Source organism: Mesoplodon mirus (assembly GCF_964341445.2).
Source record: "Mesoplodon mirus genome assembly, chromosome: 4".
Lineage (NCBI taxonomy): Eukaryota > Metazoa > Chordata > Mammalia > Artiodactyla > Ziphiidae > Mesoplodon > Mesoplodon mirus.
The window spans coordinates 36,265,573-36,279,975 of NC_138979.1; the positions used below are offsets into that span (position 1 = coordinate 36,265,573).

General features: G+C 44.7%; 2 protein-coding genes across 2 annotated transcripts in view; one reads left to right on the forward strand and one right to left on the reverse strand.

Moving 5' to 3' along the window:
* Positions 1-14,403, forward strand: part of HOMER2 (homer scaffold protein 2) — a 69,028-nt gene that overhangs the window by 35,471 nt on the left and 19,154 nt on the right. The window lies entirely within an intron of this gene.
* On the reverse strand, positions 887-3,434 carry LOC309802598 (NADH dehydrogenase (ubiquinone) complex I, assembly factor 6-like). The gene has a single exon (XM_082618282.1). The coding sequence runs from the start codon at positions 2,522-2,524 to the stop codon at positions 1,799-1,801; it is 726 nt and encodes a 241-aa protein (XP_082474408.1). The 5' UTR covers positions 2,525-3,434; the 3' UTR covers positions 887-1,798.

The following is a 14,403-nucleotide window of genomic DNA, read 5'->3' on the forward strand; positions in this document are numbered from 1 at the left end:
GTTCCCCGAAGCACCAAGCACTTCTCAGACCCCAGATGGGTGTCCTGCAATGCAACTCGATTCTGACACTGCCTACCTGGAGGAAGCATCCAATCCCTCAGGTGAAGGGCTCAGTCCTGCAAGACCCCCCCCAACTTCAGACTTCAGTTGTAAGCCCAGGGTGTCACCTGTGCTTCTGACTGACCGGCTATAGATCAGAGGTTCCAATGACCCCCTCCTAAGGTTCAGTTAATTTGCTAGAGCTGCTTATAGAACTCAGAGAAACATTTTACTTACTAGGTTACCAGTTTATTGTAAAGGGGTGTAACTCAGGAACAGCTGGATGGAAGAGACATAGGGCAAGGTATGTGGAAAGGACGGAGCTTCCACGCCCCTTCTGAAGTCTGCCACTCTCCCCAAATCTCTACATGTTCACCCACACGGAAACTCTCCAAACCCATCCTTTTAGGGTTTTATGGAGGCTTTATTAATTAGGCATGATTGATTCCATCACTGACCACTGGTGACTGATTCAGCCTCCAGCCCTCTCCCCTCCCCAGAGGGACTGAAAGTTTCACCCCTCTATTCATGATTGGTTCCCCTGGCAACCAGCCCCCATCCTTAGGTCCTTTGCAAAAGTCACCTCATTGACATAAACCCAGTTTTGACGGAAAGGGGCTTGTTATGAATGATAAGATACTCATTTCACCTTTATGGCTCCGAACTCAGAACTGAGGACAAGAGACCAAATATTGTGACAAAAGATGCTCGCATTGCTCTTAGCGCTCAGGAACTGTGAGCCAGGAACCATGGAGGAAGACAAGATATATATTTCTTATATGTCATAGGATCATAAGTTCTTAACTTGGAGTCCCCACAACCCTTAAAATGTCACACAGTGTTTTGTGTGTGTGTTGCTCTTTTTCTAGGGAGAGTGTTTATAGCTTTGCTTTGATTTCCAGGGGGTCTGGGACACACTCTGTGGATAGTTAAAAAGGTGTTGAGGAGCAGGGCATGACTGACCACAGACTTGGAGAAGCCCAAGGACCGAGGAAACGAACTGACCACCTCTGAGAGGCCTCGCCTAGCTGACTGAAGGGGCCAGAAGCTTATTTTAGGAGAATAGGCTTCCTTTTAGGATGGTGGAGAGTCCTGTGTAGGTATTGAAGATGTACTGGTTAAAAGCAAGACTGACTAGGGACTTGCCTGGCAGTCCAGTGGTTAGGACTCCATGCTTCCACTGCAGGGGACCCGGGTTCGATCCCTGGTCGGGGAACTAAGATCCCTCGTGTCTCGACGCAGCCAAAACAACAAAACAAAAACAAAAAGCAAGACTGCCTAGTTTATGTGACACAAGAACTTATTGGAAGCCTATCAGAGTATCTCAAGGAATCCAAGAGAGAGTTGAAAATCCAGGAAGGGCTGGAGCCAGGCTGGCTTTGGGAATCTTGGCTAAAGGAGTTCTAGACCGTCCAGCCTTGACCGTCCCACTGACTGCTGGGCAGGTGTTTATTGAGCTCCTGCTGTGCCGACACCGTGCTGGGCACCAAGGATGCAGAGCTGTGGTCCCGTCCCCAGAGGGCCTTACAGAATTCCAGACGCCTGGGGAATTGACAGAACTGCTTAGTACAGACTTGGTTGCTTGGGTTCCCTGTGTACACTAAGGACTATTTTCACAGGGGGATTAAGCTGAATCAGGAAGCCACCCTGGCAGGAACTTGCTAAATACACCTTTTATTTGTCCAGTGTGTGTGCATGTGTGTTTGTACACCACATACACACACATGCACATTTCTTTTTTTTTTGCCATGAAATTATTTTAATATCTTTTTTTCCATGACTGAATATACAAAGATAATGGAAGTAAAGTATTCTTCTGCTGTAAAGATGGGTGGAATATATCAAAATCCACTTGTTGAATTTTCTTTAAATAGTCCTCCAGAGCAACTGTCTGAAGGAAAGCAGGAAATGGTTTCACAGGAACACTTTTGTGGAAGGACCTAGCATGCTTTAGGTGCAAGTGTGCCTGGCTGGCCATGTCATATACCACATCTCTCACATTTTTATCTTGGCTCTTCCATAGAAAATCCTCTTGTGAAACACCGTGCAGCATACAAATGTCCATGGGAAGGAATACTCTTCTTCTACTACCATGATACGGCGTTGCTCTCAAGCAAGTTACAATGCCTTGTGCTTTTCCAATGTGACTTGTGGCATGATCTGCATGAAGGTCCTTTATACCCAATATTTCTAGTGTTAGATAAAGAAGAGAGCTCTGTGTGTTTTCAGCATAATTTTCCAGTTCCTGGATATTACGATATGCTTTGTCATCCAAATTTTTTTCTCTTTCATCAATGATTTTCATAAGCCATCTTTTAGTCAGATTATGTCTTTTGACAGCCTTCCATAGTTCAATGGCCGCAGGCTGATGTGGTGGACTGTCACAATATATATCATCCACAGTTTTCTTCCAAAACTGCATTCTCGTCAGTCCAGTTGTTTTCTCAGAGACAGAGTCCTTAACCAGCCTGAGCCAGTTCCACATGGGAAGCTCTCAGTGCAGAGGCAGAGCTTCTGGATTCTGCAGGGAGTAGCAGGGAGCATGACTAGCCATCATAATCTCGTTTCCGCAGTAGTCAGTGCCCGAGGCGCCAGGTCCGCTGACCATGGCCACGCTCCGCCCGGACGCCGCGGGCTCCGGGAGCCGCCATGCGTGCGCCCACAGGCCCCTGGGCTGCCGGCAGCAGCACAGGCCGGGACACATGCACATTTCTAAGGAGGCCTCCAGCCCACAGACCCAGCCACAAACAAGCCCCCTAAGGAAGGGTACCCCACAGTCTGTCCTCCTCTGCATCCCCACCTATGAGGATACTGTTCCCTAGAAGCCCAAGAAACCCAAAATGACCTGTTGGCACGCCACACATCCTCCTATGCCACCCACTCATAGAAGCATCCTTTCCTGGGTACTGAAATCTCCAGATCGCCAGGGCTTAGCAACATGGGGCAGGAAGCAAAAATCTTAAGGGTAGCTCGCGGGGTATAAACATGGGAGATGTCATCTCCATCCCTGATCCCTCAGTCCCTGGACTGCGGCTCTGAGGAGAAGCATCACGTCCCACAACTCTGCAAGATGTGGTGTTCTAGCAGGCAGCACAGCAGAGTTCTGGAAGGCCTGCTGCTTCTGCTGATAAGGTTTGTGGGAGGATCAAGAATCCTGCGGCAAGTAGACCTTGCTTCATTTCATTTGCAGAGAAGTTGGTTGGTTGGTTGGAGGTGGTGCTGTGTGGTACAGAAGGCATTAAGTAAGTTTGTGGGTCGGGGGGCCGGGAGGCCTGACAGTTCGTAGTATACGTCTGTCCTGGTGAGGGTAAATTACTGTGTGCTCTGGAGGAAGGGCCCAGCGTAATCAGCTTTCCACCAGGGAGCTGGCTGGTCACTTAGAAGTGTGATGCAGAATCAGGGCCTCAGGGTGGGTCACCGCTGTTGGCAGTTGATACTCAACGGGGCCAGAAGTCAGGGTGGCCATGACAGGAGTAGGTATTGTCAAGGCCACACTACATTCTCTCCCCGGCACCAAGGCCAGTGTGTCCATAAGCCTTTTGAGCAAGTGCCAGGCTGCCTGGGGAAGAGAATAACTGGGTATCCATAGAGCAGCCTTCCTGCCCTCTTTTTGCTGGAGGGTGGAGGCTTCAGAAGAGCATTGTCTTGGTCTGTTCAGGCTATTATAACAAAATACCATAGACTGGGTATTTAAACAACAGCCTCTCACAGTTCTTTTTTTTTTTATAATTAATTTTTATTGGAGTATAGTTGCTTTACAATGTTGTGTTAGTTTCTACTGTACAGCAAAGTGAATCAGCTATACGTATACATATATCCCCTCTTTTTTGGATTTCCTTCCCATTTAGGTCACCACAGAGCACTGAGTAGAGTTCCCTGTGCTATACAGTAGGTCCTCATTAGTTATCTATTTTATACATAGTATCAGTAGTGTATATATGTCAATCCCAATCTCTCAGTTCCTCCCACCCCCACTTTCCCCCTTGGTATCCATACATTTGTTCTCGACGTCTGTGCCTCGGTTTCTGCTTTGCATAAAAATGGTATAAGGTCATCTATACCATTTTTCCAGATTCCACATATATGCGTTAATATATGATATTTGTCTTTCTCTTTCTTACTTCACTCTGTATGACAGTCTCTAGGTCCATCCACGTCTCTACAAATGACCCAATTTCATTCCTTTTTATGACTGAGTAATGTTGCATTGTATATATGTACCACATCTTCTTTATCCATTCCTCTGTCGATGGACATTTAGGTTGCTTCCACGTCCTGGCTATTGTAAATAGTGCTGCAATGAACATTGGGGTGCATGGGTCTTTTTGAATTATGGTTTTCTCAGGGTATATGCCCAGTAGTGGGATTGCTGGGTCATATGGTAATTCTATTTTTAGTTTTTTAAGGAACCTCCATACTGTTCTCCATAGTGGCTGTATCAATTTACATTCCCACCAACAGTGCAAGAGGGTTCCCTTTTCTCCATACCCTTTCCAGCATTTATTGTTTGTAGATTTTTTGATGATGGCCATTCTGACCGGTGTGAGGTGATATGTCACTGTAGTTTTGATTTGCATTTCTCTGATAATTAGTGATGTTGAGCATCTTTTCATGTGCCTCTTTGCCATCTGTATGTCTTCTTTGGAGAAATGTCTATTTTCGTCTTCTGCCCATTTTTTTTTTTTTTGATATTGAGCTGCATGAGCTGTTTATATATTTTGGAGATTAATACTTTGTCAGTTGCTTTGTTTGCAAATATTTTCTCCCATTCTCAGGGTTGTCTTTTTGTCTTGTTTATGGATTCCTTTGCTGTGGACAGCCTCTCATAGTTCTGGAGGCTGGAGTCTGAGATCAGGGAGCCAGCATGGTGAAGTCAGGTGAAGGCGCTCTTCCAAGTTGCAGACTGTCAGCTTTTCACTGTGTTCTCACATGATGAAAAGAGGGCAAGAATGCTCTCTGCGGTCTCTTTTTTTTTTTTTTTTTTTTGCGGTACACGGGCCTCTCACTGTTGTGGCCTCTCCCGTTGCGGAGCACAGTCTCCGGACGCGCAGGCTCAGCAGCCATGGCTCACGGGCCCAGCCGCTCCGTGGCATGTGGGATCTTCCCGGACCGGGGCATGAACCCGTGTCCCCTGCATCGGCAGGTGGACTCTCAACCACTGCGCCACCAGGGAAGCCCTGCGGTCTCTTTTATAAGGGCCTTGTTCCCAGCCATGAGGGCTCCATCCTTATGACCCAGTCACCTCCCAAAGGCTCCACCTCCTAGTCCCTCCCACTGAGGGTTAGGATTGCCTCATATGAATTTGAGGGAGACACAGACTTTCAGTCCATTGCAAGCATTCATGGGGAACGTGAATATCTCCAGGCTCTGGTTTGATTTGGGCCCATTGTTGTAGCCATTTCCCAGAACTCTTTATCACTACCCCTCCAGCTTGATTTCTTCCCAGTCCCTCCCATGCAGCTAGGCCCTTAACCATTTCCCCAGGGTTCAGTGTAGACTCCAGCTCCAGGTCACCTCTCCTGTGCACACCGGACAATGAGATGTTCCACGTCGTGCCACAGGGAGGATTTCCCTTTTCCATCATCCTCCGGACAACGGGAGGAGCACGAGCAAAATCCTGACACTGTGTGAGGGAAGCTGCAAACGGTTCACTGTTAACAGGGTGCCCAGGTGTTGGGGGTGGGTAAGGCTGATAGAGGCCAGCTGTCAGAAGGCCTTCTGTGTCATGCCAGAGTTTCTGGACTTTATCCTATGGCCTGTGAAAGATTTTAAGCCAAGAAAGAAAATGATCAGATTTTCATTTTAGGTGGATTTTTTTTCTGGCATCAAGACAGATTAGCTTGTGTTAGTCCAGATCAGAGATGATGAGGGCTTGTGTAAGAGTTGGAGAGATTTAAGAAATACTGAGGAGCTAAACTGGTGGCACTCAGTGAGTCGATGTGGGAGGCAAAGACTCGGGTGGTGGTGGATGGATGATGTGATGCCATTGTCTGAAATGAGGAAGAGGAATAGGTGCTGTGAGGATCAGAGTGAATTTCTATAAAGTGGAAGCAAGTATGATGGTGATTTGTTGAAAGAAGAATTAACCAGAACCTCTGTCTGAAGTGGCTCTTGGGGATTGCATGCCTTTTCCCTCTGAAGTGCCTGGTGGGGAGAAGAGGAGTGGTGGGAGCAATGCCTCCCCTGCCAAGTGTCTCCTATCCAGATTGATAGGCCTGGAAGCCTCAGACTCCTGGGCAGGGTCAGATGGGGGGCTTCTGTCAGTGGCGGGGTCCTGGCTGGGCCCACCTTGGCTCAACTGCCCCTGATCCCATCCAGGGCTGGAGTTCTTCACGGAAGCCTAGGATGGTTTGAGGGTTACTCTCAGCTGCCTGGAACAATTTCTTCAATCTTTGGAGGACTCAAAGTAGCTAGGAAGGATAAAGGGGTAACGTATCAATGAAAAGAATTGAAAGGAGGGAGAACTCAGAACAAAAATGAGAACAAGCTATTAAAGTTCCATTCTTTGTGCCCCTGAGAACTGAAGAGACCTTGGGCCGCGCCTGCTTCCAGGTGTGGCCACTTCTAATTTTTTCCAGACGGAAGAAGATGTCCTATCATTAAAGGGGAGTGCCCTGTCTTCCCGAGTTACCCCATCTCCTCCAGCGGCATTGGAGTCCCGCTTTGTGACTGTGACCTGCCGTGGTCACAAAGCCGTATCAAAGAAGCCCTCAGATGTCTCCTTTGTTCAGAATGTTTCAAATCAACTTCTCCCCTTCCCTTTGAAGGGAATGATTAACCACACACTGGTAAATTACCATGATGTGAGGCTGGCAGTCTCGACAAGTGGCAATTAGTTAGCACAGAGGAACTTGGGCCTAACGGGTTCCCGAGGTGTGTTGCTGAGAGGACAGCTGTGGCTGAATATTCTCGACTTCACAGAGCAGCCACCCACAGACCTGAAAGGGGAATTGGTAATCAAACACTATAACTAGGCTAGAAAAAGGGACACCAGTGTGGATGTTTTCATTTAAGAACACTTTATACACACTTCTCTTTTTACCCCCCCCCCAGGAGGAAAATAGATAGATACCTTTGTCTTTACGGCTCCCTTTATAAGGACCACTTCACACCAAAATCCAGAAAGTATTACAGGGACACTTTCTGCTCTTTATATAGGCTTTCCAAAATAACAGGAGCTGCATTTTCCCAGAGGTAAGCTGGGACTCTGTCCACCCGCTGAAGAGGGCATAACGCCTCAGCCTACTGAAGAATGTTGAAAAGGGACTTACGTGTTCTGACAAAAGGAAGGGCTTCTGAAGAGATCAAAGGAAGCAGAACCAAGTGTAAGAATGAACCAGTTGTTAAAGTTTAGATGATTTCTGGCATATGACCTTGAGATGTTTGTCTCCATCTCATTCATTGCAGGCAGAAGGAAACACATTCTGCCACAAAGGGGAGTGATCCAGGGTGGAGTTGCTAGTGCTCTGTGATTGATCCATCTAAACCCTGACCCATACGTGGCATTTGCTTTTGACCCTTTTCAGTTATGTCATTTCAAATTCAAATTTGTGTTCTTATGCTCACTTCATTAACTCAGTGTAGTTGTGAGAGCATTGCTCTATCTCTTACCTCTGTGATTTAAAAGACTAATTTTTCTTTCAGTGGGGGATATTGATCATTCTTTTGATATGTTTTAGTTAGAATGTTTTTGGCTGCAAGTAACAAAGGGGGCTTATGCTTTTCATACAAAAGAGAAGTCCTAAGGCAGGCAGTTGCCAGCATGTGGCTCCATGATATTGGGTGTAGGGCTCTGTGTGTTTTGTTTCTTTGACTTGTCCTTTTCCTCATGAAGATAAAATGGCTTCTTAAGCTCTATCCATCACATCTGCATTTGTGGCAGGAGGGTGGTACCACAACCCTCCCTGTAAACTCCCTTGGCAGATTTCTTTTTGGGATACTGTTATCAGTCTTGGGTCCCTAGGCCACCCTCCCACACCCAACTTCAGGAAAAAAAAAAGAGGCAGACAAATGTCTTACCATGGTCAGCTTAGATCAGTTCTCATTCTCTACCACCTGGGAAATGTCCTGCTCTAGACAAATTGAGATTCTGTTAAGCTAAGGGAAAAGAAGAAATGGATTTTGAATAAGCAAATAGGTAGTGTCTGCCCTAGGGTCTTCAAAGACCAAGGCCAAAAAAAGCCACAAATGAAATAAAGCAGTAGTCTTTCATTTTCTATCATAATATGATGATGATGATGATTTTGATTTTGATTATAAAATTATTACCACACATTTAACAACTATAGAAAATGATCCTAATAAGTAAAGACATGAGAATTTGGCATATATTAAGGAACATTTGTGGTTTGAATGTCCTTTGATCCATGAGTTTTATTTATAGGAATCTATTCTAAGGAAATAATTGTAACTGCGTCCAGAGAATTAGCTACAAGAATTTTCCTTGCAACATCATTTATAATAGCAAAAACAAAAAGACAAAAACACCAGCCTAAATGTCCAGCCATAGGAAATTAATTAAATAAACTCCAGTATATCCTTCAGGGTGATATTATGCAGCAATTCAGGTAATGTAATAGAAGATCATATAAGTGCATGACAATATTGTTATATCGTTAATATCAAAAGTAGCTATAAAAGCAGATGTACAATAGTCTTTCTTTTTTTTTTTTTTTTTTGTGGTACACGGGCCTCTCACTGTTGTGGCCTCTCCCGTTGCGGAGCACAGGCTCCGGATGCGCAGGCTCAGCGGCCATGGCTCATGGGCCCAGCCTCTCTGCGGCATGTGGGATCTTCCCTGACCGGGGCGTGAACCCGTGTCCCCTTCATCGGCAGGCAGACTCTCAACCACTGCACCACCAGGGAAGCCCTACAATATTCTATTTTTTAACGAATATGTGTAGTGGATGCATGTATACAGATAGGAAAAAATCAAAAGCTTATGTGGTTAGTGCTTATCTCTGGGTGATGGGACTATAGGTTTTAAAAAGATATTTTTTCCTAAATTATACTTACTAAATGTACAAGCATGTGTGCTTTTTTTATAATAAGGGGGGAAATATGAGAAAGCTTAAGACTTGGAGAGAGGGGCTTTTTCACCAAAGGACAGTCATCTTGGCACCTCGCTCAGCGAGGACTGCTTTCATTCCAACCGTTGGAGGCTGTGAGTGGAAACCTCCCATCCTTCTCCCAGGGCGCCCTGGATTGCTTCCAGTTTTTCATGATTATAGATAATGCTAGGATTAACATCTTTATATTGAAGGCCTTTTATTTTCCATATTCCCAATTATTTTTGAAGAATAGTTTCCCAAAAGTGATTTCACTAGGTCAGTGGGTAGGAACATTTTTTTCTCACTTAACGATACATATTTCCAAATTGCTTCTCAGTGGGGCTGTACCAGTCACAATGCTGCCAGGAATACCTTTGCCAGCACAGGATATTATAATTGTTTTTAGCGTTTGCTAATTCAGCAGGCAAAGAATGGTGCCTCATTATTTTGCTTTGCATTTCCAGCAAGGCTGAACGATCTTCTCTATAAATTGTTTACTTGTTGTATTTTTTATTCCTGAATTTTGCCATTTATCTATTGGGGTTTTCATATTTTCCTTTTCAATTTGTACAAACTCTTTCTATACTAAAGATAATGGCCCTTTTTCTGTTGTACTGACCTAGCTATAGATATTTCCCCCAGGCTGTTGTTTCCCTTCTGATTTAGTTTTTTTTTCTTTCTTTTTATATTCAAAAGCTTTGAATTGTTAAGCAGTCAAGTCTGTCACTTTTGTGATTTTCTTTTGTTTCTTACAAGTTTAGAAAATTACCCTCTCACCCCTCAAGCAGAAGTCTGATGAATGTTCAACTCTGCTTGCATCCAGATTTAAAAAAAAATACTTACCCCTTTAGCCCATCATTGATTTATCATGCTACTGGTTCCCGTAAGGATTTAAATTAATTTCCCCTCAGTTTACCAAAATTATCTCAATCATATTTTTGAATAATTTTCTCCATGCGTAAGGATTTAAATTAATTTCCCCTCAGTTTACCAACATTATCTCAATCATATTTTTGAATAATTTTCTCCATTAGTTTATGATTCCTCCTTTGTCATAGCTAATTTTTATATAAATGGTAGGGCCTATTCCCATAATGCCACCTCTTTTTAAATGATTATTTATTTACCTAAAATGTATCTGATAGGGCTTATCCTACTTCATTACATTTTAAGCTTATTTTCTGATAAAAATTCTTTTGATTCTCACCCATTTGAATATAAAACGAAATCCCCTACAGACTCAGAATTCCTTTGAGGACAGGAACTAAGTCTTTCTTGGGTATTTCAGTGTACCCAGCACAGTCCCTAGCACATAGAAATAACTAGTTAATACTTTTGAATGAATGAATTCACCCTTTTGTGGCATTCTTTCACTAAAGTTCGTGGTTTTAAGTCCAATCAAGGCCAGAGAAGCTGTGCTTCTCTCTGTTGAACCCCTATCATACACCCAGCAAAGCCCCATCTCTCATCCTCAAGTGATCCATGGAGGTTGTATTAGTATCCACATTTCATAGATAAAGAAACCAAGGTGCAGAACAGTTCATTTGCCTGCATTTGAGAGGCTGATAAGTGTCAGAGTTGGGCATCTTAGCTAAGGTAGCAGTTAAGCAGGTAAATCATAGGACCCCGGAGTGTCCAGCACTGGCTTCAGATGGCCTGTGTTCAGTCCCAGTGTGACCTTGGCCAGTTTCAAAACCCATCTGTGCCCCATTTGTATACTGACAGTAGTAAGAGGACCTCAGGGTAGCTGTGAGTGCATAGTAAGACTGTACATTCTAACCGAGTGTCTTATCTCATCCCTAGGAGTCGAGAATACATGTCCTTTTTTCCCCTTTTTTGAGATGTTCTAGGCTGTTACTGTTCACAGGCGTGCCTTGGAGATATTGTGACTTTGGTTCCAGACCACCGCAATAAAGCAAATCTTGCAATAAAGCAAGTCACACACATTTTTTGGCTTTGCAGTGCATGTAAAAGTTGTGTTTACATTATACTGTAGTCCATTAAATGTGCACTAGCATTATGTCTAAAATAACAATGTGCATACCTAAATTAAAAAAATACGTTGTGGCTAATAATTGCTAACCATTATCTAAGCCTTCACTGAATTTTAGTAACAGCAAAGATCACTGATGGCAGATCACCATGAAAGTTTGAAACATTGTGAGAATTAGTGACACAGAGACACGAAGTGAGCAAATACTGTTGGAAAAATGGTGCCGATAGACTTGCTTGATGCAGGGTTGCCACCAGCCTTCAATTTGTAAAAAACACAGTATCTGTGAAATGTGATAAAGTGAGGTCTGCCTGTGTAGTAGCACTGTCACCTTGAGGTCCTCTAAGGATGTGTGTTTTGACGTATGTGTGACAGTTGTTCCTTGCCCCTCTTTTGTAACTGAGAAAGAGAACAGCTAAATAGTGAAGCTGAGGAGAGCTGTAAAATCAGAACTTGTCGCCCGGGCCCCTCATTCTGTATCTGCTATTCTAATCCTCAGGCCTTGTCTTTGCCTTAAAGGTTCCCATGGCCTGTTTTGGAGTTAAAGCTTTTAGAATTTTCTTTTAAAGGGGAAGTGAGTACAATTCTATTTTAAGGTAAGGGCATCTCTTTGCAAATGGAAAATCCAATCAATAAATGTTTAGCAACTGCTGTGGACAAGACTCTTGGCATTCTTATAAGCACACGAAAGTAACTGGATGTGTGGATGATTGTGTGGAAATCAGATCTGGGCTCAAGTTCAGGTTTATTATTTACTAGCCATGTGACCATGGGCAAATTTTAACCTCTCTAAGACTCCATTTTCTTTTCAGGAAACTATACATAAGAATTCCTGGGGCTTCCCTGGTGGCGCAGTGGTTGAGGGTCCGCCTGCCGATGCGGGGGACACGGGTTCGTGCCCCGGTCCGGGAGGATCCCACGTGCCACGGAGCCGCTGGGCCCGTGGGCCATGGCCGCTGGGCCTGCGCGTCCGGAGCCTGTGCTCTGCAGCGGGAGAGGCCGCAGCGGTGAGAGGCCCGCATACAGCAAAAAAAAAAAAGAATTCCCATCCTAGGGACTTCCCTGGTGGTGCAGTGGTTAAGACTCCGCACTCCCAATGCAGTGTTCGATCCCTGGTCAGGGAACTAGATCCCACATGCGTGCCGCAACTAAGAGTGAGCCTGCCACAACTAAGGAGCCTGCCTGCCTCAACTAAGGAGCCCGGCTGCCACAACTAAGACCCGGCACAACCAAATAAATAAATAAAATAAATATTAAGAAAAAAAAAAGAATTCCTGTCCTACAGAGGATGGAGAGAGGCAAACAAGAGAATGTGTGTTAAGAAGCCATTAAACTCCTTACCTTGTAGATATGCCTATGCTGAGGGTCTAGGGGAAGAGGGTACTAAGTAGGCCCACCCAAGACAAAACTGTGGGACACCTGGAGGGGCCACCATGATGGGTGTCAGGGGACAAAGAGAGAAGGGCCCATTGGAACTGAAGGTTTGTGCTCTGGGCTGAGTCTCCAAGAGTTGAGCTGAGGGTCGTCCCAGATGTTCAGGGTCAGGTAGGAGGAGACATACAGAATGGAGGCCCCCAAGCTCCATCCAGAGGCAGCTTGTTCTGTTAAAGCCCGGCAGGACTTTATTTACTGACTTCTTTGCCACTATCTCCTGCTACCCAAGTCTCACCCTCTCTCTGATACTTACACAGTGTTCACACCGCAGCACCTAACTTAGGGCATGGCCCAGCTCACAGTGAAAATTTTTGTTTGCTGAAGTTGTGAGTGGTGCTCAGACCATGTTTGTTGACTGAATAAGCATGACCCTGGCTGATGACATGTCCAATCTAGTTTACAAGCAACTTCGAATAAGACCCTGAGAGAAAGAGACCCTGACAGGCACAAGGACGGTCTGTAAAGAAGAATGCTTTTGGTTTGGGAGCCTGGTGAATTGAGATGCTTGTGGGAGACAGCCAGCCCCACCTTCCTACGCACAGCATGGGGAGACTCCATTAGCAGGTGTGTCTACTGAGAACCACATGCATTACCGTTTTCTTCAAATCACGTTTGACTTTTAGTTGATAGTGGGGCATAAAAACATTTAAGATCATACCTTTTAAAAGTTGCATCTTTTAATGTCTTAATAAGATTGAAAGGCCTTTATAGTGCCTGCACAAAATCTCTTCCGGGATAATGTTCATATTCCAAGTGATTCTCTATCTAGTTCCTAGGTTGATCCAATCAGTTAAGCTTAGGAAGCAGAAAGATGGGGCAGAATACTCCCAAGACACCTACCACAGTACCTTCCTAGGTCCTTAGGTTTGGCCTGTACTTTGACATGATTTTTTTTTCAAGTGGGCGGAGGTGTGCAAATCTGGAACCCAGAGCTCATTCATTCACTGAACAAACTTATTTGTGCCTGCTCTCGGCCAGGTGTCAGGGGAGGGTGCAAAGAGGAAAAGCGTGGACCCTGCCATCAAGGAGTTCATGACATGATGTTTTTACTTACGGGGCCCCTAAAAGGAAGGCGGGTGCTTTGTCCATCCTTGCTAGACCTCACGTCTTTTAAGCAACAGGTAATGTGATTTTTCTCTGACAGCTCTGGATTGGTTAAATGAAGCCCTGTAGCTATGGCTTTATTTACAGGCCTGTGGGAGCAACACAGGCCAGCGTTGCCACACTGACCTTCTCTGCCTCCACTGGGTGCTTGGTTGACCAACGGCTATCACCCGGCAAGGTTTTCCAAAGCAGACCGCTGTTGACTTTGTGAAGCACTCAGAGGGCGGCCTGTGCTCAGAAATAGAGTTCTCAGCAAAAGCCACAGAATTGTTGGTGGCCTTGCCACTTGGCCAGCTGTTTTTCATTTCTCAGCAACATTTGGCTCTCTCTTGCTGTGTGATGTCAGCATTAGCTATCACAGAATGTTCTCTGTTCAAACAACGTATTGGCTGATTAAAATCAGTTGCCTTGTCAGTGACTATAAAGCAGTGATTGATATGATTGCCCTGGGATTTTAAGAATTTTTCTTTTAAGAAAATATTAAAACATTTTTGAAAGTAGACAGCATAGTATAATGGGCACCCATATGCGCATCACGTAGATTTAACAGTGAACACTGTGCCACATTGCTTCATCTGTTTTTATTGCTGCTGAAGTACTTTAAAGTAAATTACAGACATCGAGACATTTCACGCCTAAATACTTCAGTGTTGATCTCTAAAGAATCACATTCCCCAACAACCACAACGTCATCAGCACTTCTAACAAAATTAATAATAACTCCTGGACTTCCCTGGTGGTGCAGTGGTTAAGAATCCACCTGCCAATGTGGGGGACACGGGT

Bases quoted from the DNA above. Each gene is read 5' to 3' on its own strand.
- LOC309802598 (XM_082618282.1), bottom strand. From the start codon at position 2,524: ATGTGGAACTGGCTCAGGCTGGTTAAGGACTCTGTCTCTGAGAAAACA.